Source organism: Schistocerca gregaria, unplaced genomic scaffold (assembly GCF_023897955.1).
Source record: "Schistocerca gregaria isolate iqSchGreg1 unplaced genomic scaffold, iqSchGreg1.2 ptg000473l, whole genome shotgun sequence".
In the NCBI taxonomy this organism is placed as follows: domain Eukaryota; kingdom Metazoa; phylum Arthropoda; class Insecta; order Orthoptera; family Acrididae; genus Schistocerca; species Schistocerca gregaria.
In genome coordinates this window covers 168,334-195,455 of record NW_026061886.1, presented here as the reverse complement: position 1 = coordinate 195,455, position 27,122 = coordinate 168,334, and the positions used below count along the sequence as shown (strand labels likewise).

The 27,122-nt window shown below is 55.1% G+C and overlaps 11 protein-coding genes across 11 annotated transcripts; 6 read left to right on the top strand and 5 right to left on the bottom strand.

Annotated features, from left to right (window-relative positions):
* The first annotated feature begins 88 nt into the window (after nucleotides 1–88).
* LOC126313404 (uncharacterized) lies at nucleotides 89–2,320 on the top strand. Its single transcript, XM_049992350.1, has one exon. It carries the CDS (start codon nucleotides 89–91, stop codon nucleotides 2,318–2,320), a length of 2,232 nt encoding a protein of 743 aa, XP_049848307.1.
* A 64-nt stretch (nucleotides 2,321–2,384) lies between these two features.
* On the top strand, nucleotides 2,385–7,715 carry LOC126313368 (probable ATP-dependent RNA helicase kurz). The gene is made up of 2 exons (XM_049992313.1): nucleotides 2,385–2,450; nucleotides 2,536–7,715. The coding sequence occupies exon 2, from the start codon at nucleotides 2,871–2,873 to the stop codon at nucleotides 6,465–6,467; it is 3,597 nt and encodes a 1,198-aa protein (XP_049848270.1). The 5' UTR covers nucleotides 2,385–2,450; nucleotides 2,536–2,870; the 3' UTR covers nucleotides 6,468–7,715.
* LOC126313379 (uncharacterized) lies at nucleotides 6,476–7,732 on the bottom strand. The gene is made up of 2 exons (XM_049992328.1): nucleotides 7,642–7,732; nucleotides 6,476–7,566 (listed from the first exon to the last, which is right to left on the bottom strand). The coding sequence occupies exons 1-2, from the start codon at nucleotides 7,655–7,657 to the stop codon at nucleotides 6,476–6,478; spliced, it is 1,107 nt and encodes a 368-aa protein (XP_049848285.1). The 5' UTR covers nucleotides 7,658–7,732.
* Nucleotides 7,733–7,866: 134 nt separating this feature from the next.
* LOC126313374 (sentrin-specific protease 1-like) lies at nucleotides 7,867–9,448 on the top strand. The gene is made up of 3 exons (XM_049992319.1): nucleotides 7,867–7,951; nucleotides 8,027–8,073; nucleotides 8,151–9,448. Exons 1-3 carry the CDS (start codon nucleotides 7,908–7,910, stop codon nucleotides 9,446–9,448), a joined length of 1,389 nt encoding a protein of 462 aa, XP_049848276.1. The 5' UTR covers nucleotides 7,867–7,907.
* On the bottom strand, nucleotides 8,570–10,613 carry LOC126313381 (alanine--tRNA ligase, cytoplasmic-like). The gene has a single exon (XM_049992329.1). It carries the CDS (start codon nucleotides 10,548–10,550, stop codon nucleotides 9,465–9,467), a length of 1,086 nt encoding a protein of 361 aa, XP_049848286.1. The 5' UTR covers nucleotides 10,551–10,613; the 3' UTR covers nucleotides 8,570–9,464.
* Nucleotides 10,592–12,683, bottom strand: LOC126313403 (uncharacterized). The gene is made up of 4 exons (XM_049992349.1): nucleotides 12,209–12,683; nucleotides 12,028–12,141; nucleotides 10,675–11,968; nucleotides 10,592–10,631 (listed from the first exon to the last, which is right to left on the bottom strand). The coding sequence occupies exons 1-4, from the start codon at nucleotides 12,540–12,542 to the stop codon at nucleotides 10,592–10,594; spliced, it is 1,782 nt and encodes a 593-aa protein (XP_049848306.1). The 5' UTR covers nucleotides 12,543–12,683.
* Nucleotides 12,684–16,358: 3,675 nt separating this feature from the next.
* LOC126313378 (methionyl-tRNA formyltransferase-like) lies at nucleotides 16,359–17,995 on the top strand. Its single transcript, XM_049992327.1, has 2 exons — nucleotides 16,359–16,604; nucleotides 16,688–17,995. Exons 1-2 carry the CDS (start codon nucleotides 16,412–16,414, stop codon nucleotides 17,692–17,694), a joined length of 1,200 nt encoding a protein of 399 aa, XP_049848284.1. The 5' UTR covers nucleotides 16,359–16,411; the 3' UTR covers nucleotides 17,695–17,995.
* Nucleotides 17,996–17,998: 3 nt separating this feature from the next.
* On the top strand, nucleotides 17,999–19,635 carry LOC126313377 (protein angel homolog 2-like). The gene is made up of 2 exons (XM_049992326.1): nucleotides 17,999–18,087; nucleotides 18,214–19,635. Exon 2 carries the CDS (start codon nucleotides 18,283–18,285, stop codon nucleotides 19,543–19,545), a length of 1,263 nt encoding a protein of 420 aa, XP_049848283.1. The 5' UTR covers nucleotides 17,999–18,087; nucleotides 18,214–18,282; the 3' UTR covers nucleotides 19,546–19,635.
* Nucleotides 19,636–19,686: 51 nt separating this feature from the next.
* Nucleotides 19,687–22,804, bottom strand: LOC126313401 (villin-1-like). The gene is made up of 5 exons (XM_049992348.1): nucleotides 22,742–22,804; nucleotides 21,902–22,705; nucleotides 21,550–21,834; nucleotides 21,079–21,316; nucleotides 19,687–20,972 (listed from the first exon to the last, which is right to left on the bottom strand). Exons 2-5 carry the CDS (start codon nucleotides 22,703–22,705, stop codon nucleotides 19,687–19,689), a joined length of 2,613 nt encoding a protein of 870 aa, XP_049848305.1. The 5' UTR covers nucleotides 22,742–22,804.
* A 2,093-nt stretch (nucleotides 22,805–24,897) lies between these two features.
* On the top strand, nucleotides 24,898–25,799 carry LOC126313367 (uncharacterized). Its single transcript, XM_049992312.1, has 3 exons — nucleotides 24,898–24,928; nucleotides 25,105–25,291; nucleotides 25,349–25,799. The coding sequence occupies exons 1-3, from the start codon at nucleotides 24,924–24,926 to the stop codon at nucleotides 25,682–25,684; spliced, it is 528 nt and encodes a 175-aa protein (XP_049848269.1). The 5' UTR covers nucleotides 24,898–24,923; the 3' UTR covers nucleotides 25,685–25,799.
* A 103-nt stretch (nucleotides 25,800–25,902) lies between these two features.
* LOC126313400 (uncharacterized WD repeat-containing protein alr2800-like) lies at nucleotides 25,903–27,096 on the bottom strand. The gene has a single exon (XM_049992347.1). It carries the CDS (start codon nucleotides 27,094–27,096, stop codon nucleotides 25,903–25,905), a length of 1,194 nt encoding a protein of 397 aa, XP_049848304.1.
* Nucleotides 27,097–27,122: the final 26 nt, after the last annotated feature.

Genomic DNA, 27,122 nt, shown 5'->3' with positions numbered 1-27,122 from the left:
GTCTGCTTTTTTTTTTTTTTTTTTTTTTTTTTTGTGCTTCGCGTGCTTGAGGAGGGAGTAGATGCGCGCGATTGAGAGAGGGAGAAGGATGAATGGCGTGGCGAGGGTGGTGAGGATCGTCGACGACTCGCTGGAGGGTCGTTGCGCGCCGCTGTTTCCCTGCGCGTGGTTTGACAGGAGTTGGTTTGGCACTGCCGGACGAGCGCGTTTGCGAAGGGGGTGCTACGTACGGTTGAAGGTGTGCGAGGGAGGGACGGGGGGGGAGCGAACTCACGTGGTGAGGGCGACGGAGTACAGAGAGAGCGATAGGGTTTTGGGCGGGGGGTGGTTGGCGTGGCGAGGAGGAGAGACGTGCGCGATATCGGAGTTGGCGGCGAAGTGTTTGGGGGTTCGGGGGGTCGAGAGCGTGGACGTGGAGGTGGTGGGGGTGGTGTCGTCGGACGGGGGGGGAGAGATTGAGGAGATGGAGTGCGTGTGGGAAGGTCGGTCGGGAGGTGGTGACGGGGCGTGTTTCAGCGAGAGGAGTTTGGATTGTTTGAGTGGGTTGCTGACTGGTCGGGTGGTGGTGCAGCGCGGGACGTGGCTCGCGGTGAGTTGGTTGAACCGGATTCAGCACGTGTACGTGGATCGTTTGAAGTTGGCGGGAGACGAAGTGGATGCGGGCGTGCTGGTCGTGAGGAGGAGCACGAGGGTGAAGTGGAGGGTTCGGGTCGGCGAGGCGGAGCCGCGCGTGTCTGCGGACTGGTTGGAGGCGTGGCGCAGGAGGGTGAAGGAGGGGGTAGTGGGGTTAGATGGGGTGATAGACGAGGTGACACAGGGTATGTGTGATTTGATGAGTGAGTCGTTGAAGGGGGAGCGCGAGGGCGATTGGCTGGTTCGCGGTTACGTTTTTCACGGTGGTGTCGGGACGGGGAAGAGTGAATTGGCCGTGCGTTTGGCTAGGAGTTCTGGTTTGAATTGGAGGGTCGTGAATCTTTCCTCGTTGAAGTATTGGAAGTCTGGTCAGGGCGTGAAGGATATTTTTGCCGAGGCGGTTGAGGGAGCGCCTTTTTTGTTGATATTTGAGGATTTTAGGGTCGGTGGGAGCGATTGCGATTTGAGCGAGAGGTGGTTGTTGTCAGTGATGATGAGGGAGTTGGATGCACTTCGAGCGTTGGCCAGGCCGGTGATGGTGATAGTGATTTGTTCGTCTTTGGGTGACGTTGGTTCGTCGCTGTTTTCCCCCGGGAGGTTGGAGAGGGAGTACGAGTTTTCCGCGTTGTCTGCGGAGGGGCGTGAGTCGTTGTTGGCGCTGCGCACCGAGTGTTGGAGGTTTGAGAGCGAGGAGGAGAGGAAGAGGATATGTCGGTTCGTCGCTTCGAGGACGTCGGGGTTTGTGGGTGCGGACTTAGATGGTTTGTGTGCGCGCGTTTTTTTGAAGGTGTTGGCCGAATCGAGTGACGGCGAGGGTTTTGCGAGGTTGGTTTGCGCTTCGGACTTTGAGGGTGCGTTGTGTCTGCCGGGAGTTTTGGGGCACTCTGAGGGGCGGGAGGAGGTTCGTTTCGATGAGCTGGGGGGTTTGGACGACGTTATAGAGGAGCTGAGGTGTTCGACTGTTTTGTCTGAGTCAGTGAAGTCTTCGCGCGGGATTTTGCTATATGGTCCGTCTGGAACTGGAAAGTCCAGGTTGGTCATGGCTCTTGCGACGGAGCTTAAGTTCAACTTCGTTTTTGTCCGCGCCGCCAGTTTGATCTCGAGCTATGTTGGCGTTGGAGAGCAGGCGGCTAGTCGCCTTTTCGCGGACGCGAGGGCGAGCGCGCCTTGTATCATTTACGTTGACCAATTGGAGCAGCTCGCTGCGGTTCGGAGTGAGGCCCACGCGGAGCAGCTCACGTCGCTGTTGTTGACGGAGATGGACGGATTTCTGACCCATTCGGATCGCCAGTTGCTCTTTATTGGTTCCACCACGCGGCCGGACCTGCTGGATCCTGCCATTTTGAGACCTGGCAGATTGGATCTCGTTTTGTTTGTCCCTCCGCCGAAGGCTTGTCAGAGACTGTCCATCGTGCGTGTGCTGCTCCGGCGTTTTCCGTCCGTGCAGCTCACCGCGGACCAGTGTTCGGTTTTGGCCGAGAGGACCAAGTGCTACACCGGCGCCGACCTGCAGAGTCTCTTCACGGAGGCCATTCTAGCCTCTCTGAGGGAGGACATTGACGCGCGCCGAGTAGAGTGGCGCCACGTCTGGTACGCGTTGTCCGCGACTCGGCCCTCGGTGGATCTCTCTTCGATAGTGCATCCTCTCAACAGGCCTCCGGGCGCGTCGCTGGAAGACTACGATTAGAGTGGTTTTTTTTTTTTTCATTTTCTCTCGTACAAAAACGAAAAAAATTGGTGCCGTCCCGTCTGTTTTCGCTGTCCATGTCTTCCGACCAGGTGCCCGTCGTCGTAAGCAAGGAGGTTTCGGTCAAGGGGTACGGGAAGAGGGCGTGTGTTGGCTCGAGCGCGTCATTTGGCGAGATGTTTGACGTTTTTTTTTTTTTTTCGCGCGTGTTGAAGCTCGGACAAGAGCAATCCGCTCTTGCTGGTTAGGTCGAAGAGGCGGAAGAAGGTACACACATACACACATAAGTTTGGAGGAGCAGCGGTCGATAGTGTCGGATGTGCCCCGAGTTCACACCGTTTGTTGCTAGGAGTCGACGCCTTTGGAGAAGCCACACAAGCGGGTTAGGGTTGACGCGAAGGCCAGGAAGGCGCTCAAGTTGGAGTCTAGGCGGAGGCAGCAGTGGGAGGCGAAGAAGAAGGTTTTGAAGGAGCGATGCGAGTTGTACGCTTCGCTTCGCAGACACGCGATCTCCTCATCGGAGATTGGGCTGTTGGCGTCGTCTAGTCGGATGGGCCAGTCTCGTTTGACGAGGAAGCAGTCGCTGAGGGCGCTGAGGCGGGAGGAGAGACTGGGTCTGTCGGTCGAGGGTTCGTCGCTATACGTGGATCGCGGAGAATCAGAGAGTTGCGGTGGGAGTCAAGTTGACGAGGAGATAAGGGCGTATTTGGACCAGCAGGAGGCGGCATGGAAGGACGCGTCTCCTCCGCGCAAGAAGAAGAGAGTGAGCGGTCCGTCTAAGCTCTGCACGAGGACCCTGTTTTCGTACGTGGAGAGCGACGAGGAGTCCGTCTCGGGCGAAGAGGGTCGCAGTGAGAAGTTGAATGACGAGGAGTTTGTCTCGAGCGAAGAGAGTTGCGGTAAGAGGGCGAACGACGAGTGGGTTTTTCCAGAGGTTCGTCTGCCCGGGTCGCGTGAGATCAGCACGTCCGAGTCCATGAGGAAGGCCCTGAAGAGAAGGGGGAAGGCGCCGGACGTCCGAGAAGTAGAGGAGGTTTCGGAAGCGGACGAAATGGACGAAATGGACGAAACGGACGAAATGGACGAAACGAGCGAAACGGACGAAATGGACGAAACGAGCGAAACGGACGAAATGAACGAAACGGACGAAGTGAGCGAAACGAACAAAACAGACGAAACGAACGAAGTGAGCGAAACGAACGAAGTGAGCGAAACGAACGAAGTGAGCGAAACGAACGAAGTGAGCGAAACGAACGAAACGAACGAAACGAACGAAACGAACGAAGTGAGCGAAACGAACGAAGTGAGCGAAACGAACAAAGCAGACGAAATGGACGAAACGAACGAAACGAACGAAACGGACGAAACGAACGAAGTGAGCGAAACAGACGAAACAGACAAAATGAACAAAATGAGCGAAACAGACGAAACGAACAAAACGGGCGAAACGAACGACTTGCCAGAGACCGCACAGGAGGAGGAAAAGACAAAATATTACGTGGTTGTGAATCGAGACGAGGAAGTCGAGTTGTTCCGTCGGAAGCTACCGATTATTTCCGAGGAGTACGTGATCATGGATGCGATAAGATACCACGACTTTGTGATTATATGTGGAGAGACGGGGTGCGGGAAGACGACTCAGGTACCTCAGTTTTTGTATGAGGCGGGGTATGGAGATCCGAACAGCGAGAATCCCGGAATGGTGGGTATAACGCAGCCTAGGAGAATTGCGGCCGTGTCGATGGCGAATCGCGTTGCGTACGAGCTGAACCAGCCGTCGCCGCGGAGAGGGGTTGATGGCCACGTGGAATATCAGATTCGATACGACAGCACGGCGAATTCGCTAACTCGAATTAAGTTTATGACGGACGGGATTTTGCTCCGAGAAATTCAGTCTGACTTTTTGCTTTCCAAGTACAGCGCGATATTGATTGACGAGGCACACGAAAGGAACATGAACAGCGACGTCTTGCTGGGCCTCCTTTGCCGAATAGTGCCGCTGCGCCGAAAACTGTTTGAGGATCCGTCTGCCTCGGTGAGAGTGACCAGCGTGTTGAAGGTCATCATCATGTCGGCGACACTTAGAGTCGGAGACTTCACGGAGAACAAAAAAATGTTTCCGGACTCTCCGCCTCCGGTCATCAGGGTCGATTCTAGGCAGTACCCGGTGTCCGTTCACTTCAACCGACACACCTCCGTGGAGCAGTATGTGGAGGACGCGTTTTCGAAGGTAGTGAAGATTCACACTCGGCTTCCCGCGGGTGGCGTCCTGGTGTTTCTGCCCAGCCGGGAGGATATCGACTGCCTTGTCCGCATGCTGAGAGAACGATTCGGATCGGCGGAGGAGCACGGCGAGCCACATGTGGAGTACGCGGAGCAAGACGCCAAACTCAAACCCTCGGCGCGGGTCGGGCGCGCGGGCGCCGTCCGAGTTCTCCCTCTGTACTCGATGCTGTCCGACGAGGAGCAGATGAGGCCATTCGAGCCCGTTCCCCCGGATGAGAGGTTGATCGTCGTGGCGACCAACATCGCGGAGACGTCCTTGACGATCCCGAATGTCACCTACGTCGTCGATTCTGGACGAGTCAAGAGCAAAGAGTTCGACGAGAAGACCGGCATGATTCGGTACCAGGTCATCTGGATCAGCAAGGCCTCGGCCGACCAAAGGGCCGGCAGAGCCGGCAGGAACGGTCCCGGTCACTGCTATCGCCTCTACTCTTCGGCCGTATTTGACAGGTTCGAAACGTTTGCCAAACCAGACATGCTCAGGCTGCCCATCGAGGGCATCGTCCTACAGATGAAGAGTATGGGCATAGACCGGCTAGACGTCTTTCCTTTTCCCACGCCACCAGACCCGCATTCTCTCTCCACCGCCCACCAAAAGCTCTCATTTCTCGGTGCACTTCGGCTAGAAGAGGGCGCAAAGCCGCCTCACCTCGACTACCAAATCACCCCGATGGGACGCGCGCTGGCTCGATTCCCGCTCTTACCCCACTTGGCCAAGATGCTCGTCTTGGCCGAAGAAGATGACAGGTCCTGTGACAGGTCCTGTGACAGGTCTTGTGACAGGTCTTGTGACAGGTCTTGTGACAGGTCCTGTCTCGACTATGTCGTTGCCATCGTCTCCGCCCTGTCGGTCGGCGGGCCGTTCCTCCACTCCGCGCAAGCTAGCGCCGCTCGCTCCGAGTGGAAGAACCCCACCAGCGATCTGTTCGTGTGGCTGTCCCTCATCGGTGCCTACGACTGCTGCCAGAACAAACACGCCCTTTGCCAGCGATACGCTCTCAATGCGAAGGCGCTTCGCGAAATAACCCAGCTGAGGTCTCAGCTCTCCTTCATCCTGGACACCTACCGTCAGAACGAGGAACCCTCGACCATCGACTCGTCGCGCACCCGACCAGCGCGCTCGCTCTCCTCGCCCCCCTCCAAACAGCAGAAACTCCGCATCCGTCAGATAATCATGTCCGGATTCCTGCATCAAATAGCCAAGAGAGTGCCCAAGGTTGACGAACAAGGCGTAGCCGTCAAAAACCAATGGCACTATCTCACCTGCTCCGGACTCCTCACCTGCTCCATCCACCCCAGCTCCTTCCTAAAACAAGCCCCCCCCGAATACGTGGCCTACTCAGAACTCATTGAAACCAGCTTCCGTTACATCTGCGGCGTCACCGCCGTAGACATCAAGTGGGCCTGCGACCTGGCCCCCTGGCTCTGCAAGCACATGGACCAGTTCTTAGCTTACCCCCCGCCCAGATACTGCCAAACGCGCGACGCCATAGTCGGTACCGTCCAGCCAGCCTACGTGCACGACGACTGGCGTATCCCTAAAACGACCGCACCTCTCACAGATCGCGCGCAAATATACAGGCACTTTTCAAAATGCTTCTTGGAAGGCGCCGTCTTCTCCGAAATGAAACCATTCGCCCCCTACCTAACTCTAGACCCCCACCTACTACTCGACGAGCGCCTCCGCAACGAGAAAGTCTGCGCGCTCGTCCAACCCCTCCTGTACCACCGCATCTCATCAAAGGCGCAAATGACTCGCCAATGGGCAAAGGACCCCACGTTCTATCTGGAACCCGTACTCGCCTGCATCTCCAGCAACCACCGCGACTCCCTAAAATGCATCTGGCCACTTTCCAAATAGAGCACACTTTATTTTGAAGCTTTCGAAGCAAACAACCTTTCTAACCCCTCAACGTCGAGGTCATGAAGACGCGCCTCTACCTCCCCACTCTCCCTGGCACTCCTCAACGCCGACACCACCTTCTCGCGATCCCCCGCCTGTATGTATGCGTAACACAAGTCCAAGCGCCCCTTCTCAAAACGAACGACTATCTTCTCCATCAAACCCACCACGGACGACCAATCTCCTATCCTCACCGCCAACATGACCCCCTCCCACGCAACGCCCTCGTCGTCCGAGTTCTCAAACACGCACCGCTTCATCGCCTTCATCGCCAACCCCTCCTTCTTCAAAACCATCAAATACTTCACCTTGTACTCCACCGCGTACCAAACGTGTCCGCACCGAATGATCGCGCGGTCCAACGTCCTCACCGCCTCGGTGTATCGGCCGTGAAACGCCTGCCACTGCGCCTTCAACGTAAACGCGTCGATCGCGTACGGATCCCTCGCTATCGTCATGTCGCATAGCCGAGGCACCTCCTCGTCCTCCCTCCTTCCCAACTCAAACAATATCCGCGCCTTCAAAACCAACGAGTCCGCTTCTGATGGCGGCGCCAACCGAATCGCCTTGTTCACCGAACTCAACGCCCTCTCGTACCTCCCAACCAAAAGATTGTGATCCGCCAACTCGTAATATGTCGAAAAACTCGGCAAAATCAAAGCGGCCGTCTCCGCCGCCTCCAACGCCTTCTCCTTCTTGCTCAAATTCATGTACGCATCACTCATAAAACAACAAACCTGCACCAACTCCTTCTTCAACTGATCCTGGTCAACCCCCTCTCTCATGCACCTCCCCCTCATGCAATTCTCCACATCCCCCTCGTAGCTCTTCAACACCTCCCTGCACCTCCTCACAACGGCGTGAAAACGACCCGCAACCAACCTCTCCGAAATAGACACCAAGTCTATGTACCTAGGGTACCACCCCTCCACCTCTTCAACCCTTCCCCCCTCACTCTCCACCTCAATCCTCGTCGTCAGACGCCTGTCAGCCCTCCAACCGGTGAATCTCCTCTTCCACGTCGCGCCAGCTCCTCCACGGAGCCACCCTCCCCTCGCTTCTCGAAAAAAAAAAAAACTGTCAGCCGCCAACAGTGCGCGTGCGACCGTCTCCCTGCACCCCGTGTACGCACCACACCACAGCAACATCGGCAACTAGCCCTCTCTGCGTGTCACTCAAAGGAAAAATGCCCCGAAACGCCTCCAATCCGACCTCTTTTTTCTTTTTCTTTTTTTTTTTTGCGCGTACGAACCCATCATCCTTTTCGCTAAAAAAATTCATAACCGCTCTCCGCGGCCAAACAACGCTTTAAATGCCCATGCCCCGCTAGAAAACCCCCAACGCTTTCGCTAGAGCAGAAACCGCCCGCCCCGCACACACCCCTTCTAGGCACCCTCGATGGACTCACCAAACTCACCAAACAAACTGCTCAACTCGAACCAGTACGTCCCGTAAACATCCGGTGCCCCTCCCCTTTCGAAGAGAGACAACTGCTGAGCCACTTCCACCACGCCAAGAGACCGCAACTCCAACTGCACTCTTTTTGACACCAAAATCCAAGCTTGTACGCAAAATTGTGGCTTTTTTTTTTCCACCCCAAAACACACGCCAATGGACTGACGAAAAGACGCGCGCATTCAGACAAGTTGCACTCTCTAATCCGCCAGAAACTCCTCCCCAGCCCCCTCCCCTCCCCCTTCGCTCTGCGCAGTCGCTCGACGAAGCCGTCCGAGACGGACCGCAGAGAGGGGGACAACTCGGGCCTGCCGCACAACTTCGTGCACCACGAATCGGGACTCGCCGAGAGGCTAGAGAGAAGGCTGGCCTCCATCAGACTTCAGGATGACACGCCCTCTAGATCGAACGTCGAACAGACGCGAAGAGACTCCGTCCGTCCCGCCGCCAACCAGAAACCAACCATGCTCTTTTTGCAGACTCAACCCCACCTCCCCAAAACGCCCCTGTTCTCCTCTCTCAAGTCTCCCAGATACTCCTCCGCTAGGAGGCGCGAGGGGTGCGTCAGGCTGATCGACGCCCTCTGCAGGCCGACCGCGCACTTCGAAGCCCGCACCCCGCAAAAGAGACCCACCGCGGACGGCGGCCGCAAATTCGCGTACCTCACCGTCAACCAGTTCGACTTTATGAGGAAGTACGAGAAGTGCACCCCGAAGAAACCCACGAAGGTCGCCCAACAAGAAACGTTCGAAAGAAAGGTCACCCCGCCTAACGAAGACGCCTATCAGAAAACCGTGGCAAGGCTGACGCAACTTCGCGACACCACCGTCTTCGTCAGCCGACTGAACCTGGAACTGTTGGTCAAGGACGTGAAGAGGCTCCTAGACCACCGGTGGCTCAACGACGAACTGATCAACTTCTGGATAGCCATGCTCACGGAACGCCAAAAACTCTACGAGGAACAGCGACGAGCCGCGATCATTCGATGGCCGAAGTGCCATTATTTCAACTCCTTTTTCTATATGTTCCTGTCCAAGGACGACGGGTACCAAATGGTCCGGAGGTGGACCAGGAGAACGGACATCTTCTCCTTCGACAAAGTCATCATCCCCATCCATCTGGCCAACCACTGGTGCCTCGCTGTCATCAACTTCTGCCTCAACCGAATCGAGTACTACGACCCGCTCGGCGGGGGCAACGCGCAGTGCACCCGCCTCCTGCGCGAGTACATCCTCTCCGAGTGGAAGGACAAAAAATCCGCGTCGCCCCGACCGGAACCGGAAAAGTGGAAAGACTACATCCCGAAAATTCCGTATCAACAGAACGGAAGCGACTGCGGCGTATTCGTATGCATGTACATGGACTGCATATCCAGAAACGCGCCCTTCAATTTCTCACAAGCAGATATGCCCAAAATCAGAAGGCACATGCTGCTCTCCATCGTGTCCAACAAGTGCCTCGATCCCCACTCGAGCTACTTCTAAAGCGACCTCAAATTTATTAAGCCAGACGAGCCCTCGCGTACTCGGCTGCCGCGTCGAGGGCGGGCTGCAGGTCCGCCGCGCAAGGAGAGACCCCCTGAGCAACTTGGTCCTTCCCACCGGACTTTCCGCCAAGCAGCAGCGATACGGACTCGACCCAGTCCCTCGCAATCAACGAGTGCCGCACGACGAAACCCTCGGGCACGTGAGCGACGAAAAGCGTCTTGGCCTGCGAGGGATTAGAACGGTCTCGGCAAAACAAAAACACAGCGACGTCGAATCCAAGGCGCGACTTAGACGAATCGCAGATCGACTTGGCGACCTTGTTGAGACTTTCTCGGCTCCCATCCGGTAACTGATCGACCCAGTAGGGCGCGTAGCAGCCAGCCAGCGAGTCCAAAACGTCCGAAACGTACGTGTTTCCCTTCATCTGAGCTGCCTTGTTCAGTTGGACGATCGCGCGTCGAGACTGAGACTTGAGCTCCTCGATTCTCTGACGAAGAACGACGTGTTGACAAACAGAAATAAAACTATTCTCCAGGTCATAGATGAACTGGTTCACTCGCACATTAAACTCGGCTTGGTCCGAAACTCTCTTAATCTCTTCCAACCTCGCCTCCAAATCCCTCGCACGCTCCTGCGCCAAGCGACACTCCTCGCCCGTAACCGCCACCAGCCGGTGAACGCCGGCTCCCCGAGAACCCTCCTCGACTATCACGAACCTCTCCGCCTGTCGGGTATTGCTCAAATGCGTCCCACCACACAACTCAACCGAATAGTCCCACCACCGAGTCGAACCGGGATCCAACATGATCTCATCCACCGACACGCCAATCGACACCACGCGCACGGGGTCCGGATACTTCTCTCCAAACACGGCGCGAATCCCGTGAATCTGCTTCGCCCTCTTCAACTCCAAAACGCCCGTGTGCACGGACAACTCCCTGTCGATCATCTCGTTCACTCTCCTGTCCAACTCGCGAACCTGCTCCGTCCTCAACGGCCTCCCGTACGTAAAGTCGAACCTCAACTTCCCCCCACTCACCACGCTCCCGCACTGCTCAACCGTGGCGCCCAACACCTGGCGAAGCGCCAAATTGACCATGTGCGTACTCGTGTGGTTCGACGCCAACAATCGACGCTCGTCTATATCCACCTCGCACTCCACTCTCTGACCCACCCTCCACTTGCACCCTCCCCCACTAACACTCCCTATATGCACCACATACCCCCCGTACACCTGCACGTCGTCCACCGAAAACCTTGCGTCGCTCTCCAGCGACGCGATGCATCCCACGTCGCCCTTTTGACCTCCGCTCTCCGCGTAAAAGCTCGTCCTGTCCAACACGATCCCCACTCGACCCTCACCACTCCACTCCTCCGCCAACACCACTCCATCCCATATCGCCACGACCTGACCCCTCACCTCGTCCAAACTATACTTCGCTGCGTCGTCCGTCTTCGCCACTCCCCTCCGATTCAACTCTCCGCAGGCCTCAACTGACAGCGTCAGCGCGTCCGTCGCCAACTTCTTCTTTCGCTGGCGCCTGCCCTCCTCCCTCTCCTCGCGCATCCTTCTCTCGAAGCCCTCCACGTCCACCCTCATCCCCCTCTCCTCCGCCATAATCCTCGTCAAATCCTCCGGGAAACCATACGCCGTGTACAGAGAAAACACGTCGTCGCCCCTCAGCAACGACCCCGGCGCCAACCCGCTCGTCATAACACGGAACTTAGCCAAGCCGTTCTCCAAACTCTTCGCGAACTTCCTCTCCTCCACCTCCATCACCTCCATCACCCTCTCCTGCATCTGCACCAGCTTCGGGAAAAACCCGCCCATCTTCCTCACCACCGACGGCACCAACCGCGCGAACGTCCCCGGCTCCGCCCCGAGACACTCCCTCGCGTACCTCACCGCCCGCCTCAAAATGCGGCGCAATATGTACCCGCGACCCACCGGCCCGGGCAAACAGCCGTCACTTATGGCAAACGTCAACGTCCTCGCATGGTCGGCCAATATCCTGTAGGCCATGTCCACGCGACCCTCGTCCTCGGCTCCCAGCCTCCCACCATACGGCCTCGCGCCCGTCAACTCCTGAATGCTCCGGAACAAATCCTCAAACACATCCGTGTCGTAGTTCGACGTCTTGTTCTGCAAAATCGACACCAACCTCTCAAACCCCATTCCAGTGTCCACGTGGCGCCTCGGTAACGGCACCAGCACTCTGTCCTCGCGACGGTTGTACTGTATGAAAACAATATTCCACACCTCAATCACCATGGGGTCGTCCTTGTTCACCCGGTCCGCCGCATTCCGGCCGCCCAAACGGTCGTAATGCAATTCAGAACACGGACCGCACGGACCCGTAGGACCCATCTCCCAAAAATTGTCCCTTTTGTCTCCCCTCAAAATGTGGTCCTCCGCTAAATACTTCGCCCAAATTCTCCTCGCGGACTCGTCCGGCTTCAGCCCCTCGCCCTCGTCGCCCTCGAAATACGTCGCGTACAAGTTCTCCTTCGGAATTCCTGTCACACAAAAATCAGCACACAAACCGCACCAACCCCAAACGCAGCGCGCTACATACCGTACACCTCGGTCATCAGCCTGACCACCATCTCTATCGATTCCTCCTGGAAGTAGTCCCCAAACGACCAGTTTCCAAGCATCTCGAAGAACGTGTGGTGATACGTATCCTTTCCTGTACCAAAAGCCGTTAATACATCGCACACACACTCGCGCACACACTTTCGCGTAAACACCCATACCCACGTCGTCGAGGTCGTTGTGCTTCCCTCCCGCTCGAATACACGCCTGGCTGTTCGCCGCTCGACGCAGACCGGCCAGCTCGCTGCTCGAGTCCAACTGACCCAAAAAAATTTGCTTGAATTGGTTCATCCCGGAATTTGTAAACAACAACGTCGGGTCATTGTTGGGAATTACGGAAGACGAGGGCACGAACACGTGCTCGTATTTCTTCACAAAAAAGTCTATGAACACCTGCCGAATCTTCTCGCTAGACCACGGGTTCTCCATTCTGACCTGACAACAGCGACAAACTGAAAATAAAATTTTTTGCGCAGGTAAATCCACACGTTTCATGTATGTGGCATATATGTGTACACACGCCGCGTGCGAGACTCGAGTCCCCCCCTCGCCTCTTCTGCTCCGCAAGCCCCCCTTCCCCCCGACCCCTTGCAGCGCGCGGCTTCTTCCCGTCGAAAAGAGTGACGCGGCGCTCGCCTCTCTACTGCTCTTCGTCGGTCAGCTCGTCCTCTTCGGTCAGCTCCTCTTCTGATAGTTCGTCCTCTTCCACGTCGCTCCTGCTCCTCTTTCTGTAGTACCGGAACAACAGCACCAACGTCAATATCACTGCAAAAATTCCAATCACGATGCCCGCGATGCTCAGCATGGGGTACTGTCCCAGGGGGTACGAAATCTGGTCTTCCTTCACGGACAAGTAAAAAAGCGTGTTGTCTGGAATCTTGTACGCACAGTACCTGCCGATATTGACTTGCTTCGGATTGGTGGTCCACCCGGGGTTGCATATGCATTCCTTTCCACCCGCGCTCAGCACTCCGTTTTCGCAGCTGATCGACTGCGGCCTGGATGTCTCCTCGACCTCGACGCCCATAATCTCATTCGCTATGCAGGAAGAACTGTTGTACTGACTACAGTAGGCAACCGCGGAGCACAGTCCGATTTTTTCGTTGTACCAATTTCGCTCCCCCTTATACTTCGAAACGCAATCCACAGGCTCGCACAACCCCACCACCTTGTTCCAGACCTGGTCCTCCGTGCACCTCTCCTTGCACACCAGCACCCCGTTCACTTCCGCTTGGATCAGCGGCGGTGTGCATGCCATATCTTTATTGACGGTTAGACCCAGATGCGTGAAGTCGAAGTCGATCTCCACCACCTTCAAGACGTCAGCATGGTACTTCAGTTCAAAGAGACAGCTTCCCTTGAATTCAGGAAATGTGTCGCGGTGGTTTTTGAACCAAATGCGTTGCTTCTGCTCGGATTCAAAAAAAATGTACTGAGAAGGAAAAAAATGAGAATAGTGAAAGTCTTGACCAAACGTGCACTTGCTGTTTAATGCCTCTACGCCTCCAAGCACGCTTCCTGAATTCGACACGTCCATGTAGAGACACAGCCGTTGCTCTTCGTCGAACACCGAACCGGTCTCTCCCACGTTCACCTTAATCAGCAATTTACGAACTCCAAACGAAGCCGCCTGCAGCTTGATTCCAACGACAATTGACGACTTGTCGTTCAACGCCAGTCTGGCCATGCTGTTTTGCGATTTGTGATCAAAGTTTGAACTCTCCAGTACTCTCAGATTTGTAACCGACTCGAGCGTGTTGTTTCGAAATGGCATGAATTGGTCATCGCTCTTGCTTCCCAGCACCCTCGTGAGCTCCGTCGCGAACTCCATCGTACACTTCCACTTGCACAGGTCGAACAGTGCCATGTCAAGCGTCCTCTGAGACATGCCAATCGATTTTGTCATCCCAGAGTTTAGGTACAAGCGATTCATCACGAAGGGCTTGTACCGACTGTTTGGCACCACAATCACACTGTCGCTCCCAATCTCCAATGCAGTGGTCTGCGTCAAAACTGAAACGACGACTGCCTCCATTATGCTCGACGAGGGCGGCCAACTCAGTTGCTTGTTCTCATCTGAAAGTACCAGCTTCGCAACTTCGTTCCCGCGATTCAGGTCCACCTCGACTTCGTACTTCATCTTCAGACCATTTCTAGAGAACACGTCGTAGGCAACGCTGGTGTCGTTGACCAAAATGAATTGCACGAAGCCCAACCCGTGATCGAAACAAAACGCTTTTTCGTTGCACCATTTAACGACGTTCTCGACGACCCTCACGTTGTAGTAGCGGCCCAGGTACTCCAGAGGCATTTCGAAATGCACGTTCCGACTCCGAATAAACAGCCTGGTCAAAAAGTCAGATTGGACGGACCAGGAACTAGACAGGCCGTCTATGGCGCTGTTTTTGGTCAACGTATAATGCACTTCCATGTCCATCCCTAATTCTGTCAAAAACACCAGCAAATCCAAATAAGGTGTGCACCTGCATAACAGCAACGACGCTTAGAATTATTTGCACACTTTCATCGCATCACGACGCACTCGCGAACTACTTACTGTCCTTTTTCCAAGTCTAAACAAGTTATTGATGGCGTGATCACGACGCCTTTAGCCGCATGAACGCTCAGAAGAAAGATTAGAGCCAAAAAAAACGCTTTCCACCAAATCGACGACCTTGGCACCCAATTGGACCACCCGCACCGCATTTCGTCTCTAAGCGTAGCTAACATAACAAGTAGCGTCGCAGACCTATTTCGGCCACCATACGTAGCGTTGTCGCTGTCCTTCAACGTAGAATGATAAACGGCTGGCGACAAAAAAAAAAATACGTTTATTTACGGCACACCACCCAAGGTCCTCTCCATTCGCGACTCTGAGACGAGCGGTCGCGAAAACAGTGCCAATACTCTATCCCTCCCTTCCCAAACGAAGCGTACTCCGCATTGACTCGTCTCCAGCACAGACTCTGGACACCTCACTTTCCACCGCGAAAAGACACCAAATTCTGACTCAAGTTCAACGCGCGACGTGCTACTCAGCACGCCGTTTCCAAGAACTGCCCGAATGGCCTCGAAAGCCAACACCTCCCGCCGGGCCCCTCTCGTCGAAACGCCCCACCGTCAAAAACCCCTTTTCGATCCAGCGGCGGCCGCAGCCGTCTAAAAAAAAAGGACAGTCGTAGCGCTCACGTTGTACATTTCAGGTGGCCCCGCGGAGCAACGCTTAGCAATCGCGCCCAGTCGTGAGCGAATGAAACTTCTGACCAAGGCGGGATGTTGTCGAAAAAAAAAAAAATAGAATTTTTTTTGAAAGCGCTGCGCCACGTCCGCTTCCTCTAAACCGCGCTAGTTCTCCTTGTCCACAGAGGCCATCTCCTTGAGCGCTTTCTTCTTCCCCTGGTGAATGTACACGGGGAACTGATTCGAAACGGACGCCTGCGCCGGGTCGACGAGCTGGCTCGTTCTCGTCTGGTACCTGGATGGAGAGGCCCTTCCCAGTGGGACCACCTCGGCCCTTGCGGAATTCTCACACAAAATGAATTTGATGATGCGAAAGATCAGTGATTTCTTGACACTCCTGCAGTCTGGAGAAAAAAAAAAAATTTAGAAATCGATCCCAAAAAAAAAAGGATAAAGCGGACGAAGGAGGGAGAAAATACCTATAGGCAATATAGAGAGCATGGACGCGATGTCTTTTAGATGTGCTATTGTCCACAGATTGAAAACGCTCTCTAGGCCCCCAATCAAATGCTCAATTTCTAAAATGCGTATTTGAGGTACGGATTGTATCCCAAGCTCGGTCCAATATTCAGCAAGGAGTCTAGGCGAAAACTTGGACAAAACGCTGTTAGGCGACTTGTTTTCGGCGTGCGAAATAATGGCATTGACCATCCAGCACTGTCCGTCCGAATCTTCTTGATCAAGCTCCTCCAAGTCTAAAAGCCCTATTTCTTTGCACGTAGCGCATAGGGCGCGCGAGCTGAGCCGGTTCAACAGCTCGACCCAACCCTCTCTGTAAATCCTCTGGAGAACTAAGTCGACGAGCTCCGACGCACAGTCAGGCGGCTGGGACTTGACGAGAGCCAAAAGCTTGTCTTTTGACAATCTGCTCAGGAAATTACTGACGTTGGCTTGGAGCATGTTACGAGCTTCGGTAGGCGGAAAAATTGTGCACGCCGAACAACAAGAAAATGAGCCTAAATGTGCTCGCCCGTCTAGCTTCAGAATTAGAAAAACCTATTCAAAAAAGATTGTGTTTCAAGACACAACGGCTAGAAAACAATTACATTAAAAAAACATTTTGCAAAGGTCATAAATAGCTCGGGCCGCGCCGCGATAACGGCTAGAATTCATGAATCGGCCTCATGAGCTTCTTGAAGCTTGAGGCGCTATTCGTCTCCCGCGCTCTAGGGGGCGTTCCTCGTTGCAGGTTCTCGCGTGGCCTGAGGGAGCTGTCGACCGCGCCTCGTCCGACTCCTCCCCCGCCATGGAGGGTTTTGTTTTTTGGGACAGGAGAAGTCGCGCTGCCCATCGCGAGGCGGTTGTGTGAAAGAAGTGGTACATTTGCTTTTTTTGCGTTCTCCTCTGACGTGCGCAACGCGCCTGAGAAATAACGCTTGCTCGCTGCCTATGGCCTTCAGATCTGGTCTCGAGCATTCGAGTCGTCGCTCCCAGACCTAAAAAGGGGCTCACGCCCGTATTGGAGTGGGCAAGTGAAAAAAAAATTCATGTCGAAATATACGAACCATCTTCTGGCATCTGTTCTGCCGAGCAACGAAACCCCGAAGAAGTCGCGGAGCGGTATCGTCAGTGCCAAGCCAGGCTGATCCAACTGGCCAAAGAAAAAACTGATATCGGTGTTGTAGCCGACTTTGGTTACTTGATACCCTCGTCCCTTCTTTCGGCGTTTCGCTTCCCCCCCATTCTTATGCATCCCTCTCTACTTCCAAAGTACCGCGGAGCTTCTCCCATCGAATCGGCAATCATCCACGGTGACGCGGAGACCGGCGTGACCGTCTTGGACCTCGATCCTGACCACTTCGATGCGGGAAACATTCTGTTGCAAAAGACCTACGCCATCCCTCCAGACTCCTGCTGCGCCCGTGTCCGCGCGGAACTGGCAGAGCTGGGCGCAGAAACCGTCACGGAATGTCTGGAGGACTACGACCGGCTCTACAGCCAACGAAGGATACAGGACCCGTCAAAATTTTCCAAGGCGCCCAAAATGACACCTGCCGACTATCTAGTAAACTGGGAAAGCTTCACGAGCTCTGACGTGTACAACCGCTGGAGGGCCCTCGGAGTCCTTAAAACGCGTTTGCGCGGGTGCCAAAGCGTGCGTCCCAAGGCCGGAAAAGAACACCTATACGTGCTAATACACAAGGTAGAGAAAGCCGATTCGGAAGCAATCGACGATCTGGAAAATGCGGTCGACGCCGAAAAAATAGCGCAAGCCCGTCCCGGAACGCTCGTTTGGGACAAAAAGAGGAAAAAGCTATTTTGCCGCACTAGAACGAGTCAAGCCAAAGACCACTGGATCGGCCTCGCCCAACTGCAATTCGAAAGCGGCTCTCGCGTCATAGATGCCGAATCCTTCAAAAACTGCGTCAAAATACACTTGTACCCAGGAAAATGTGTTTTCTTCTAAAACTGCCAAAATAGCCGTTACAAAATGTCAACTCGGGCCCGCTGCACACGTTTGGCCGCCGGTGTGACACCTACCCTCGCGAACGCGCGCGCGTCGAGCTATCGGAGGCGCGGGCGGTCTCCGAAGAGGGCGCCGGACGCGGGGTCGACCGTACTGCGCTCTCGGCTCGGCGAGGGGGGCGAGGGGTCCGAGGAGTCGCTGCTCCGACCACGCGCCCGTTTTTTGGGCGTTTCAGGCGAGTGACAATTTTGAAAATCCATTAAAAAAACATTATAGATGCTGTGCTATCAAAGTTTTTGCGCAGTTTTTTTTTGTCACCCACGGCCGAAGGAAGGGATGTTGACGCTCCTCTATCCAAGACGGTAAAAAATAAGCCAGGCCCCTTTCTACCGAGTATGTGAGGGACGAGCGCGTGCCCCAAAGTTGGAACCGCGCCACCTTTGGGACGCAGAAAAGGTGCAAAAAACTGTTGTACTAGAACATTTCGAGCTGAACTGTTTTTGTTTTTATGGGATGCAGAACCATACACGTATTCGATTCACCGAGAAGACAGCGATATTACAACACTAGAAGAAGGCTGAGAGATAAATGTGCATACCAACGGCTGTACCGACGAACGTTCAAAGCGTTTTGTCGAGAATCAAAATGATAGAGCACCCCACTTCGGGAGAGGAGAGCAAACTTGGGCTGTACAACTTCAAAGTAGCTACGTGGAATGTTCTAGCGGATGGCTACACGTTTCCGAACTATTACTCCCACTGTACCGCAGCGCTGAATTGGAGCACTCGATTCCCGCTCATCATACAACACATCGGAAGGGCCGACCCGGACATTTTGTGTCTACAGGAGGCGGATCATTGGGACGAATACAAACGCGCGCTGAACCTCATGGGGTACAAGACGTTGTATTTGAAGAGAAGTGGATGCCGGCGCGATGGCTGCGCAATCTGCGTGAAGAGAAAAAAAATCAAAATTGTGGAAAGAAAGTGCATTTACTTCAATTCTCTGTGTGAGCTTCCATTTGAGGATGCGAGTCGAATTCAAAGAGACTCCGTGGCCTTGGTCGCCGTTCTTCAGCCAATCGTCCGTCGCCGACAGCTGAATGACGATGGCAGCGAACGACTCAACGAGGAAGCGGCGGCGCACCAGCCGACGAAGTTCTGCGTCGCCACGACTCATATCTTTTGGGATCCGCAATACGAAGACGTCAAATGCCGACAGGTTCATTATTTGATGGTGAAACTGGAACAGTTTTGGAAAAAGGCAAAAAACCTGATTTTGTGTGGCGATTTTAATAGCCCTCCGACGAGCGCTATTATTGAATTTTTGAGAAAAGGCAAAGTCGACCTGCGTACGTGGGACCTGGACATGATACCTGGAAATCGTCAGCTCAAGCCCTGTCACGGCTGGTCGTCGTTGGGTTTGATTCAGCCCGCGTTTGAAAAGCAGCCGAAGCAGGCCAGCAACAGCGGCAATCACCGTCGATATTCGAGCTTGTTTCTGCGACTTAAGTCTCCCATCCTCCGTCACAAGTTCCAGTTTCAGAGCGTCTACCAGTGCTATCGCAAGCACATGGAATGGCTCTCTAAGGGACGCACGCTCTCGACTGACTGCGAAAAGAAGGTGTTCACCCAGAGGTACAAGGGCAAGATTTACGAGCCTTTGATCACGAGCCACTTTAGTCAGTTCAGCGGGACCCTGGACTACATTTTCGTAGCCAACGGCGTTAGGCCCGTTCGGTATTTGCAGCTTCCGTCGGAGGTTGAGCTCATGAAGATTGGACCCCTTCCGACGGACACGTTCGCGAGCGACCACCTGATGCTGATGTGCGAGATCCATTTGGAGAACTGAGACGTCGAGGACACGCCCAAAGATATATATATATATATATGAATTTTTTCCCCTTTATTAATAAATTCACACACACGCGCTTTTAGAGTACGAAGCGCTTCCTTTTTTTTTTTTTTTTCGACGCCCCACGCGCGAAGGGTCTCAAAAGAGTCCCTTCTCGGTCTTCAGCTTCTGAGCCTTCCAAAGAGGGAGCATTTCGAAAGAGCGCCTGGACATGTTGAAGACTTTCTCGAACTCGTCGTCGGACAGGTACTTTTCCAGCCGGGTTTCGTCGATGCCGGGGGGGAGTCGTTTTTGGACGAGGTCGGTGTAGAAGTAGACTTGCGTGTACTTGGCCAGGAATTCCCTCGCGGAAGTCATGGACGTCTCCGGGGCGGGGGGCCAGGAAGAGAACTCCCAGGCCATGAAGTGGCGGGTGAAGCACAGGGGCTCCGAGCCGCACTGAACGAGTTGGGCGTCGAGGGAGACCTCTATGCCGTGCTTGCGACAGTGGCTGGAGCGAGACTCTTTGGCGAGCTTCGCATACTCGAGCGCGAGGTTGGCGCACTTCTGGAGGTGGTTGGCGCGAGCGCCTTTCTGCCAGACGTAGAACCGGTCGAAGGCGTCCAGGAAGAAGCAGTCTTTGAAGTTCAAGTCGGCCTGGGAGAAGGGCGGCGGGATCTCGACCACGCCGGAAGGCCCGGAGACGTCCGTCACGTGGAACAGGCGGCTGGCGACCACGGGGTGAGTCAGAGGCACGTAGGGAACGGACAGGTCCAGCTTGGACCGCCCGAAGAAGTCGGCGGGCTCCTGAGCCTCCTGAACTTGGGCGATCGAACTCAGGTGCTTCCTGCAGTAGAACTTCGAGATCCACTCGGAGACCTGCTTGGCGTAGTCGAAGTTCTCGTCGCTCGCGTACTTGCCCCTCCAAACGTAAGCCCTGGTCTTCGAGGAGAGCAGCACGAAGCAACAGTCGCTCTTCAGCGACGCCTTCGCCGCGCGCACTTCGAGCGCCCTCGCATACCCGGGCTGCCTGTGCGACCCGTGCACCTCGAAAAGGTGGGGGAAGCTAGTCTTGCCCGAGTCCTGTTCCACCGCGTACCGCTGGCGGTCGAACAGCGACAAAAAAAATTTGCTCTCTTGGTTCTGAGACACTCGAATTTCTCGCACCAAAGAGTCGGATTTCATGCACTTGTTCAGGTCAGTCGTCAACGCCGCCGACACGCCCTTCTCGTTGATCGTGGACTTGTATCCCTGCCAATAGAAGATCAAGTACGCCTCCAGGTTCCCTTTCATGCACTTGCACAGCACAATGTACGAGTCCTTCGTGCAGAACATCCCATACTTTCCGCGGTCCAAATCCACCTTCTTGAACCCGGAAACCCTCCATATCTCTAAAAAGTCGCTCTCTCTGTTCACCCGCACGTCCCCGAACGCCTCCTCCGCGTCTCGCAACGCCCTCCGCTCGTAAATCTCCCTCAAAGACACCTCCTCCTGCTTCCTCACGCTCTTCCTCTTCCCCTCCTCCGCCGCGCGCCTCTGACCACCCCTCACCAGCGGCGATACGCCCCAGTTCAAAAACTTCTCTCGGAACAGCACCGACTCCCCGCCGGACACCTCCCTCCTCACCGGCGCGCACCACCTCCCCTCCGCGCTCCTCTTCGACCTCAACCTCAACGCCACCCTCAACACCCTCGGACGCATCTCCACCCTCGACTTCTTCCCGCACCAAACGAAAAACTCGCTCCCCGCATCCAACACGTAACACTTCTCCTCGTCCAACATCTCCACCCTGAACGCCGACCTCGCCACCACCCTCTTCTCCACCACCCCCTTCTCCCCCATCGCGCACTCGTATAACTTGCTCGCCTTCAGCACCCTCGTCGCCTCCTCCTCGTCCTCACCGCCCTCCTCCGCCGCCCTAATCCCCTTCACCACCACCCCCTTCTCCCTGTCCCTCTCCATCAGTATCTTCCAAAACGGCACCTTCGGGTCCATGCTCCCCACCCCCTGCTCCAAACTCACCACGTCCGCCGCCCCCGCGCACTCCTCGTCCCTCAAGCTCCTCGTCAAGTCCAACCCCTTCCCCTTCTCTATCCGATTCGCCTTGCTCCCGTTCCACTGAAAAATCCCCCTCTTCCCGTCCATCAACACGAACACGTCGCCCTCGTTCAGCGACGCCACCGATAACTCCACCTGGCGCACCACCAAGTGCCGACGACCCTTGATCTGCACCAAACTAGGACACCTCTTGTCGTACACCTCCTCGCTCGTGTACTTCACCCTCTTCTGCACCCTCTCCTCCTCCACCTTCGCACTCACCACGCCCACCTCCCTCAACAAACCGTACGCCCCTCCATGCCCACCCCCCCCCCACCTTCAACTTCCTCCCCTTCTCCATCACCCCTCCTCCACTCGGGTCCACCGTCTCTATCGCCAAACTCCTCAAATCCTTCGCTCGACGACGACCCGCCGGACCCGTCGCCCTCTTCACGCAACTCATCGGCCTCTCCACCCTCACCTCCTCCAAACCACCATCCATCAACCCATCTATCCTCCTCTCCGCCTCCCTCAACCTGTCCAACAACTCAACCACCGACCTCGGAACCGGCTCCGACCTCGGCAGCTCCACCACCTCCCTCCTCTCCGCCTCCTTCTTTCTTTTCTCCGGCTCCCCTTTCTCCAGCTCTTTCTTTCTTTTCTCCGGCTCCCCTTTCTCCGCCTCCTTCTTTCTTTTCTCCGGCTCCCCTTTCTCCGCCTCCTTCTTTCTTTTCTCCGGCTCCCCTTTCTCCGCCTCCTTCTCTCTTTTCTCCGCCTCCTGCTTTCTTTTCTCCGGCTCCCCTTTCTCCAGCTCTTTCTTTCTTTTCTCCGGCTCCCCTTTCTCCAGCTCTTTCTTTCTTTTCTCCGGCTCCCCTTTCTCCGCCTCCTTCTCTCTTTTCTCCAGCTCCTGCTTTCTTTTCTCCGGCTCCCCTTTCTCCATCTCCTGCTTTCTTTTCTCCGGCTCCCCTTTCTCCATCTCCCGCCTTCTTTTCTCCAGCTCCCCTTTCTCCGCCTCTTTCTCTCTTTTCTCCGGCTCCCCTTTCTCCACCTCCTTCTCTCTTTTCTCCACCTCCCCTTTCTCCAGCTCTTTCTCTCTTTTCTCCGGCTCCTTCTTTCTTTTCTCCGGCTCCCCTTTCTCCATCTCCTGCCTTCTTTTCTCCGGCTCCCCTTTCTCCACCTCCTTCTCTCTTTTCTCCGGCTCCCCTTTCTCCACCTCCTTCTCTCTTTTCTCCACCTCCCCCTTCTCCACCTCCCCGCTCTCCACCTCCCCGCTCTCCACCGCCTCCTTCTCTCCGCTCTCCACCGCCTCCTCCCCGCTCTCCACCACCCTCTCCACCACCCTCTCCACCACCCTCTCCATCACCCTCTCCACCACCCTCTCCCCTCCCCCTCTCTCCTCCCCCTCTCTCACCCTTTCCACCTCCCTCTCCACCACTCTCTCCACCTCCTTCTCCCCCTCCCCACCCCTCTCGCTCCCCCCACTCCTCTCCACCACCTCCTCCCTCCTGGCACTCGTCACCCCCCTCTCCCCGTACATCAACCTCCTCGGCCCCAACGTCCCGCTCCCCAACCTCTTCGTCTTCCACCTTATCGCCGGGCACAAAAACATCCACTCCTTGAAGTCCCACGCCTCCGCCCCACTCACGTTCCACGACAACCGCCTCTCCGTCTCCTCTATCTTGCCCTTCGCCTTCAAATACACCTCGAACTTCATCTCGTCGCTCGACTCACTCCCTATCCACACGTAAAATATCCGACTGCTCGACGGATCCAAAAACAAACACGACGACTCCGTCACCTCCAACTCCCTCCCCACCCCCCCCCGCCTCCGACATCCTCAACGGCCTCTGCACTATCTTGTGACCGCTCTGTACCAACTGCACCACGAACACCCCCCCTATCCTCTCTTCCAACTCAGCCTGTCCCATCGCACTCTTCCCTCCCAACATCCCCGACACTACCTCCGGTACCCTGCTCCTCGACACGTTGAACACCCTCCAAAACGGCCCACTCGTCCCCCAATGCAGCAAATTCACGTTGTTCAGCACCACCACCTTCCTACCCCCCTGTATCTGCTTCGTCACAAACGTCGCCTTGTTCTTCTCCTCTCTGTGCGACAACTGACCCGCCAGCACCCACACCACGTCCGCCAACCCGTCCAACAAGTACACGTGACGAAGGTCCAAAGACTCCGCCAACAACGGCACCGCGTCGCTCAGCACCAGCGAGCGATAATATCGCCCCCTCAACGTCACATTCTTGTACCGCAAAAACCGGTACAACACCGCCCCCCCCCGCACCACTCTCTCCAACCTTCTCTCTATCCATCCTTTTAGAAAAACGCCAATCTCCAAATCCTCTCACATATTAGCAGAACCACTCCGCGCATCCAGACGCCCCAGCAACTCTCGCAGCGACCCAGCTCTCTATTCGCAACCGGACCCACGGAACCAGGGACACACGCCTTCAAAAATCCAGCCGTAACCTTCTCAATGCCTAGCAAACCGCAGTATCCAAACTTGCACACTACGCGCCAACTCCCAGACGATCAGCTAGAACTCTCGTAGCAATTGCGTCAAAGAGCCAAAACTCGCGTAAGAATGCGCAATTTTCGAGCAGTTTTTTTTTTTCTCAAGCTTCTAGAAAGCGCAAAATCCGTTTTCGATATGTGCACAGAACCGCGCGTTGTCTCAACGAACGCGCCCACCCCCAATGCACCCCAACTCGCCCGCCCCCCCGCCCCAAAAACAGGCACCGCCGCGCCCGCCAATGCGTCTCCGCTCGAGCGCATCGCGAAGCCTCGGGCCCCTCCGTCTCCGCCGCGCACCGCGCCCACGGGACCCCCCTCCTCCTCCGCCGCGCGCACCGCCCCCACTCTCATCTCGCACGAGCACCACCTCCAAACGCGCGCGCCCCTCGACACCGCGACGACGCGCTAAAACCGCCCCCCCAATACCCAGCACTCATGCTCAGAAAGACGTGTCAAATGGCTCCTGAAACAACACGACAATTTTTTTTTTTTTTTTCCCACGCGGGCGCCTCCATACACACACTGACCCATCCTGCTACGCCTCGTCCAAAACCCAACACCCCGCTGCTCTCAACTCCACCGGCGCACTCTCGAATGCTTAGACGCCCCTCCGCTTCGCACAAACCAAAAATCGAGACCGCAATGCACCAACTCGCGCGGGCAGCAAGTCCAAATCCGAAATTTTAATCGCCCCCTGTGAATTTGTGTTTTCAATACAAAATCGGCCCATGATATTTGGATGAGTTTTTGATGAAAATCCATGTATTTTTGCCCTCGTTTTTACTTTTTTATTTTTCTTCTCTTATTCATTTCTTCACCATTTTTTAATATGAGGTAACGTATGAATTTTCGCATCAACCAACGGCGACCAATCACTGCATTCGGGAAGGGACAACGTTCACCCCTTCGTCGGGGAACTATTACAAAAACCGTCAAAAAACGCTACAGCTAGAAATTGACCCTATCTGTTTTCTGTTGGACGAACTTGCCCGCCGCTGAATCTCGAACAGCAAGAGTACCGTTCCGATCTTGTGGTCCCAGCGCAAGGACCGAATTTTGTTGACGATAGACGTTCCCGAAGTTCAGTCAGACACACTAAAGTATGAAGTAACAGAAAAGCATTTTCACGCCGAGGGATCCACTCCCGATCGAAGCTTTGTAATAGACCTAGACTTCTATGGACCGGTTAAATCAGAGGTACGCAACATGAGGCTATTTCATATTTTTTTTTTTGCCTCTCTAACAATCTTTTAGAATGTCGTAGCAGGTGTTCATGGCAAACAAACCCAATTCACTCTAGACCGCGCAGAGGCCGGCGAGTACTGGCCCCGTCTCCTCTCAGACACCCTGAAATTCCCCTGGCTCAAGGTGGACTGGAATCACTGGATCGACGAAGAGGAGGAGAACAAGAAACCAGGCTACGATATGGATGGCGACTTTTCTAAGATGTGCGACAACGAGAACTTCGACGACGACGACGACGACGATGAGCCGTTGGAAGATCCAGCGGATGACGAATCCTCCGAAGAAGAAAAAGATGACGAAAAGTCACCCGAAAATGCCGAAACTTCCCCTCCAGCAGACGCCTAAAGCTGAACTAACTGAGAACAGACAAAAAAAATAGCTAATTCACGAATGTCACCAAATTTCTGAGGGGGATGTCCGTGATCCGGTTAAGTAAAACAACTTTTTCTTTTAGTGCTGACGACGTTCAATTTTGCTCTCTCTGCTCTTCCACCTGAGCGATTTTTTTTTTTTTTTTTTTGCCACGGTGAAAAAAAAAAAAGTGTACTCGCCGAAGAGAGGGCTCAAGTAGGGCCCAGCGGCGGCGTCTTGAACAGCTTAATCAGGCAATCCTCGGACCCCGTCAGCGCGAGCTGGCGGCCTACGTGGAGATCAAATGCGTGTATAGGCCCTCTGTGGGCGCGAAGCTTCCAAATTTGACGTGCCGACCGAACGTCCCACACGGCCAAATATCCAGCCATGTCGGCTGCAAACACCACTTGATTCACCAATTTGATGCCACCCGTAATCCCGTTCCCCGAGTTGTCGATGAATTGACGAATTCCACCCGTGTTCAAATCCCAAACGCCAATTTTCCCGTCTAAGCCGGCTGTCAAAATCCACGGAAAATCTGGTACAAACTCCACTTTTTCCACGCTGTCGGTGTGACCCAAAAACTCCGCCTTCGGCCTCCCAGTTCGCAGGTTGGACAAGCACGCCTTATGGCCCACCCCTCCGGTGAGGGCCAGGGTCCCGTCCGAACTGATTCGGAGAGACGTGAGTTCTGCGGTGTGAAAATGCTCGTTGCTCGCAATGGTGTTCAAACATTGACCGGTCTCCGGCCTCCAGGACTTCAAGACGCCGTCGGCTCCCGCCGTCACCAGCGCCGCTCCGTCGGGCGTGAACGCGATGTCGTTGACGCCCTTCGAATGCCCTGAAAAAATTTGCAAAAAAGAAACATCCGCAGACGGAGAAACGTCCCACATCCAAGCGTCGCCACTACCTGATCCAGCTGCTATCGTCGATTTCCACCAGCTCACGCACTCGATGCTCTCCGTCGGACCGTCCAATACCTTCACCAGCTCTTCTGTTTCTACATTCCAAACCCTCAATGTACCATCCATGCTCGCTGACGCACACAAGTGCGGATCATCTCCAAACGACACTGAAACAACCGAATCCGTGTGACCTCTCAAACAATACGCGTCCTCAGCATCGCCCGCCTTAAAAACGTATCCAACTTCGTCCCCGCCGCCAGACACAAACCGCGGCCACGAACCATCGGTCGATCGCGGCTCCGGAATAAAAGACAAGCAATAAACCGGCTCCTCGTGCAACGCATATTCGGCCAAAGGCTCGTCCAGCGGATCACCTCCCCCTTCATCTTCAGACGAGCAAAACTCGTCTCCTCCTGTCCAGCCCCCAATATCACCTTCTGCATAAAGAACGTCCCCTTCCTCCTCGCGCCTCGCATCCCCTTCCCCGTCTGACCCGTACATGTAGAGCTGTTCCGAACCAAGTCTGC